Source organism: Entelurus aequoreus, linkage group LG17 (assembly GCF_033978785.1).
Source record: "Entelurus aequoreus isolate RoL-2023_Sb linkage group LG17, RoL_Eaeq_v1.1, whole genome shotgun sequence".
In the NCBI taxonomy this organism is placed as follows: Eukaryota; Metazoa; Chordata; class Actinopteri; order Syngnathiformes; family Syngnathidae; genus Entelurus; species Entelurus aequoreus.
Window position 1 is genome coordinate 15,563,265 of NC_084747.1, and position 6,262 is coordinate 15,569,526.

At 40.8% G+C, this 6,262-nt stretch overlaps 1 protein-coding gene across 1 annotated transcript in view; it reads left to right on the forward strand.

The window, feature by feature from the left end:
• Positions 1-5,112, forward strand: part of LOC133631893 (gastrula zinc finger protein XlCGF57.1-like) — a 13,780-nt gene extending 8,668 nt beyond the window's left edge. The window contains exon 2 of the mRNA XM_062024073.1: positions 2,608-5,112. Within this exon, the coding sequence (XP_061880057.1) occupies positions 2,608-4,010 (1,403 nt within the window). The 3' untranslated portion in view covers positions 4,011-5,112. The remainder of the gene's footprint in view (positions 1-2,607) is intronic.
• The last annotated feature ends 1,150 nt before the right edge of the window (positions 5,113-6,262 follow it).

Genomic DNA, 6,262 nt, shown 5'->3' on the forward strand with positions numbered 1-6,262 from the left:
CGCCTAGAATGAGACGATTTTTACATGTTGTCTTCTTGTCTCTCATAAGAATAGAGACTGTATTTTCCGGACTATAAGGCACACTTAAAACTATTTGTTTTTCTCAAAAAAATGTACACCTAATGTACGGAATAATTCTGTTTTTTGCTTACCGACCTCAAAGCAATTTTATTTGGTATATGGTGTGATGATAAGTGTGACCAGTAGATGGCAGTCAAACATAAGAGATATGTGGTAAGAGGTATGATGGCAATATCACTCAAATAAACAACACCAACATTTTATATGTTCCATTGGAAATATAGAACATTACAAACGGCGCTCAAAAATCTATCAGAATGTTTTAGTATGATTTTGGTAAGCTATGAAGCCGCTCCGCTTGGTGGATTGTCGGCGCATTAAACATACGAGTATTATTATGGTGTGTGTATAAGGTAAGACATATTATCTGGCGTTTTGTTTCGCAATATTATGCAAAAGCAACTTTTTTTACCTTCTGGTACCTGCTGATCTGTATTTGAGATCTTCATGAATCCTGAAAAATTGCGCGCGTCCACCTTTGTAGTTCGTACCGACGACGTAATCGATAAGCTTCTTCTTTTTCTCTATCTTCTTGTCATGGAACATACATCCTCCGCTGTTGCCATTTAGAATATAAAGTAGTGTAAAGTGACGTCAATCGTTGAAACGGAAGTATTGGTACCCCATTGAATCCAATACAAAAAAGCTCTGTTTTCATCTCATAATTCCACAGTATTCTGGACATCTGTGTTGGTGAATCTTTTGCAATTTGTTTAATGAACAATGAAGACTGCAAAGAAGAAAGCTGTAGGTGGGATCGGTGTATTAGTGGCTGGCTGTAGCAACACAACCAGAAGGACTTTGACTTGGATAGCAGACGCGCTAGCCGACGCTAGCCGCAGACCGCACGGATGATCAGGTGAAGTCCTTCGTCCTTCCATCGATCGCTGGAACGCAGGTGAGCATGGATGTTGATGAGCAGATGAGGGCTGGCTGGCGTAGGTGGAGCGCTAATGTTTTTATCATAGCTCTGTGAGGTCCCGTTGCTAAGTTAGCTTCAATGGCGTTGTTAGCAACAGCATTGTTAAGCTTCGCCAAGCTGGGAATTATTAACCGTGTATTTACATGTCCATGGTTTAATAGTATTGTTGATCTTCTGTCTATCCTTCCAGTCAGGGATTTATTTATTTTGTTTCTATCTGCATTTGAGCCCGATGCTATCACGTTAGCTCAGTAGCTGAAGAGCTTTGCCGATGTATTGTCGTGGAGATAAAAGTCACTGTGAATGTCCATTTCGCATTCTCGACTCTCATTTTCAAGAGGATATAGTATCCGAGGTGGTTTAAAATACAAATCCGTGATCCACAATAGAAAAAGGAGAAAGTGTGGAATCCAATGAGCCAGCTTGTACCTAAGTTACGGTCAGAGCGAAAAAAGATACGTCCTGCACTACACTCTAATCCTTCACTCTCACTTTCCTCATCCACGAATCTTTCATCCTCGCTCAAATTAATGGGGTAATCGTCGCTTTCTCGGTCCGAATCTCTCTCGCTGCATTGTAAACAATGGGGAAATGTGAGGAGTCCTTCTTCCGGTGACGTCACGCTACTTCCGGTATAGGCAAGGCTTTTTTTTAATCAGTGACCAAAAGTTGCGACCTTTATCGTCGTTGTTCTCTACTAAATCCTTTCAGCAAAAATATGGCAATATCGCGAAATGATCAAGTATGACACATAGAATGGATCTGCTATCCCCGTTTAAATAAAACAATTTCATTTCAGTAGGCCTTTAATGTGCCCTATAATCCGCCTTTTATATGAAAAAAGATCAAAAATTGACCATGCTTTGGCAGTGCGCCTTATAATCCGGTGCGCCCTATGTCCGGAAAATACGGTATACATATATACATGGTTCAATTCAGAATTTCGACAAATATTATATATCGGGCTCACGCGTATTTTTCTCTCACAAACACTTCCTCATCACCTTTGAGGCAATGCGGTATGTTTTGCAAACGTGACAGCTCCGAACATCAATAACACATGAACATAAACATAACCACGTGCGGGTCTTTACAATAATTATTTAACAGTTTTGTTTATTTTCAATATACAAAGCTCTTTCTCGTCCAATGTTTCAAACGGCCGAACAACGTAGCAAATTCGCTAATTCCCTGCCGCAATTTGTTCTGCAGTTGCACAGCCACAGCCCACCTTCGCAAACGTCTTCTCGTAGCAATGTGTGCAATCAAAGTTACTGTTGTTTTTAAAATAATTAGTTTCAGCTCGAACAATAGAGTCGGACTCATTTCAGACGCCATTGTTTACAAGTTCACAACCACTAATACACACAGGAAGCACTCTCTCTCATGAGGATAATCAACACACGTTGGGGTTGCTCACACACTAAAATACTGCCCCTTAGGGTTTTGGAAATTAATTCATTCTGGCAAGGTACTAAATGAATGGCCATGAAACACTACACACACATACAGTACATAGAAGGAAGTGTGTAGCGAGTTCAAGGAGAAACATCCCATGGATCATGTCTCAACTCAAGTGTGTTTGTGTTGTTTGTCTCCTGCAGACGTCCAGAAACTAATTAGTCATCCAGAAGAACTTCTCCCTCCATCAGGATGGAGCTCCACCTTGAAGCAGGAGACTCCACAATCACCCCACATTAAAAAGGAAGAGGAGGAACTCTGGATCACTCAGGAGGGAGAGTGTCTTCTAGGACCACAGGAGGCTGATCTCACCAAGTTGCCACTGACTGTTGTCTCTGTGAAGACTGAAGATGATGAAGAGAAACCACAACCAGACAACATCTTGGCTCCACTATCAGATAGTGAGGCTGAAGACGAGGTTGAAGTAACTTTGAGCAGCGATAAAGACTGTGAAGATGATATGAGGAATCACACTCACAACAAACATTCTGAATGCTCTAAAAATGACAGAAGCAAAAATAGTTTGAGCTGCTCAGTTTGTTCTAAAAGTTTTACTAAAAAAAGCCTTTTGACTCAACACATGAGAACACACACTGGAGAAAAACCATTTTCTTGTTCAGTTTGCGGTAAAAGCTTTACGAAAAAGAGCAGTTTGACCGAACACATGAGAAGACACACAGGAGAAAAAACATGCTGTTGTTCAGTTTGTTGTAAAAGCTTTTTTAAAAAAAGCAGTTTGACTGAACACATGAGAACACACACAGGAGAAAAACCATTTGGTTGTCCAGTTTGTAGTAAAAGATTTAACAAAAAGAGCAGTTTGACTCAACACATATTGACACACACCGGACAGAAAACTTTTATTTGTTTAGTTTGTGGTAAAAGCTTTTCTCAAAAAAGCAATTTGACTCAACACATGAGAACACACACAGGAGAAAAAACATTTAATTGTTCAGTTTGTGGCAAAAACTTTTCTCAAAAGGGCACTTTAACGCACCACATGAGAACACACACAGGCGAAAAAACATTTTTTTGTTCATTTTGTGGTAAAAGTTTTTTTTCCAGATCAGGTTTGACTCCACACATGAGAACACACACTGGACAAAAGCCATTTATTTGCTCAGTTTGCGGTAAGAGCTTTTCTCAAAAGATCAGAATGACTCAACACTCGAGATCACACACAGGGGAAAAACCATTTAACTGTTCAATTTGTGGTACACATTTTTCTCAAAAGAGCAGTTTGATTCGACACACGAAAACGCACACAGGAGAAAAAACATTTAATTGCTCAATATGCGGTAAAAGCTTTTCTCAAAGGATCAGATTTGCTCAACACATGCGAACACACACAGGAGAAAAACAATTCAATTGTTCGGTTTGTGACAAAAGTTTTTTTTCCAGACAAGGTTTGACCAAACATAGGACGAAACATACTGGAGAAAAACCCTTTAGTTGTTCAGTCTGCGGCATACGATTCCATCGTAATACAGATGCAGTAGAACACACAACAACACACACACGGGAGAATAACAAAGCCGGTGTTTAGTTAGTGGTATACATTATATTATGCTCATATCTGGTGACATCAACCCAAACCCAGAACCTCCTTAAAACAAGTTAATGGATTATTTCACAAATGTCCAATGTCGTGCAAATTGGGATCATTTAGAGCAGCCCGGTGGTCTTTGTGGACTTTGCATGTTACCCCTGTGACTGTTTGGGTTCTCTCCAGGTACCCCGGCTTACCCCCACCTCCAAAGACATGCGCCTGGAGGTAGCCTGATTGGCAACACTAAATTGCACCTAGTGTGTGAATGCTTGTATCTTTTTTTGTCCCTGCGATGACCTGGCTTTCCTCGTCCAGGGTGTACCCTGCCTTCCGCCCGAGTGCAGCTCAGCGAGGCTCGTATTTTAGCTGCTTGATACTTATGACTGATTACAAAACTTACAGAAGGTCGTCAGGAAAGAAAACAAGGTAAGAGTCAAACTGTCACATACTCTTAATATTCAATGTTTTATCATGCTACAAATTGTGAGTTCAAATATTTTATTTCTTTATTTTTTCACTTTTAATATGTTTGTACGGCAGTAGCACGTAAGATGTGTTTTAATTGCTGATGCGGATTTATTGATTTTTAAATGCGCCAGAAAATAAGCCGTTTTGTACACTGTTGATGCAGGTTCAATGCCCAGTAGTGCGTAAATGTGTTTCTGAATAGTATTTCCTCAGCAATGGTCATGTGGTGACATAATTGATGGTATTTTGAGAGGTAATCATTGAAGTCGGACATCACTGAAGGCCTAGGTGGGAAACGCACGGCCCGCCACTGAAGTGGAGTTATTTTTTTTAATTTTTTTTAGTGCTTTATTTATTTTCCTATGATACTGTATTGAGTCTTTGATTTATTTTGTACTATTTTCCTATTTGTCTATTATTTGTGCACTTTCATTTTTGAAGTTGTTCTTGATTTATTATATCAATTGATTGACCGCAGTTGGGACCTTGTCGAAACCGGTTTGTGTTTTGTAGCGCCTGTGCAGTTTGTATTAAAATTATTAGAATGACACGGGTGTTGCTGGCCTTGCTTTTTCTTCAAGTACACTTTTTTTGCCGTGCACCTTTTATTACGTTTTTTGGAGAGTGCGTGTTTTTTTACCCTATATTTTGTACATGCTGCATATTTGCCTATTCGCTCATATTTAGAAATTGCAGACATGTGATTATTTTTATTTTTATCACGTTGTTGTGTCGTGTTCGGTTAGATTTAAAAAGTGACAGTTGATTTGCAAAATATGTGTAAAGCAGAACATGTGTTAGGACATCCGGAGACTTGGGAGGTGATGTGTCAGTAAAAATTGATGTGCTGTGGGTGTCATTTTAGTGTGGAAAAAAACGAATAGCACAGGGAGTCATACCAAAGACTATAAAAATGGGACCCATTACCTCCCTGTCTGACACTCAGCATCAAGGGTTGGAATTGGGGGTTAAATCACCAAAAATTATTCCCGGGCGTGGCCACCGCTGCTGCTCACTGCTCCCCTCACCTCCCAGGGGGTGGAACAAGGGGAGGGGTCAAATGCAGAGAATAATTTCACCACACCTAGTGTGCGTGTGACAATCATTGGTACTTTAAGGAGGGTGAAGAAACACTTTTTGTTTTTATATATATACACTATATTGCCAAAAGTATTTGGCCACCTGCCTTTACTCCCATATGAACTTGAAGTGCCATCCAGAGGAATTGTCCAAAATGTTTTGGTATCCTGGAGCATTCAAAGTTCCTTTCACTGGAACTAAGGGGCCAAGCCCAACTCCTGAAAAACCAGCCCCACACCATAATTCCTCCTCCACCAAATTTCATACTCGGCACAATGCAGTCCGAAATTTACCGTTCTCCTGGCAACCTCCAAACCCAGACTGGTCCATCAGATTGCCAGATGGAAAAGCGTGATTCATCAGTCCAGAGAAGGCGTCTCCACTGCTCTAGAGTACAGTGGCGACGTGCTTTACACCACTGCATCCCACGCTTTGCATTGGACTTGGTGATGTATGGCTTAGATACAGCTGCTCAGCCATGGAAACCCATTCCATGAAGCTCTCTGCGTACTGTACGTGGGCTAATTGGAAGGTCACATGAAGTTTGGAGCTCTGTAGCAACTGACTGTGCAGAAAGTCTTTGCACTATGCGCTTCAGCATCCGCCGACCCCTCTCTGTCAGTTCACGTGGCCTACCACTTGGTGGCTGACTTAATATAATGCCTTTATTGAAGACGTACATAACATACAGTGGGACAGTG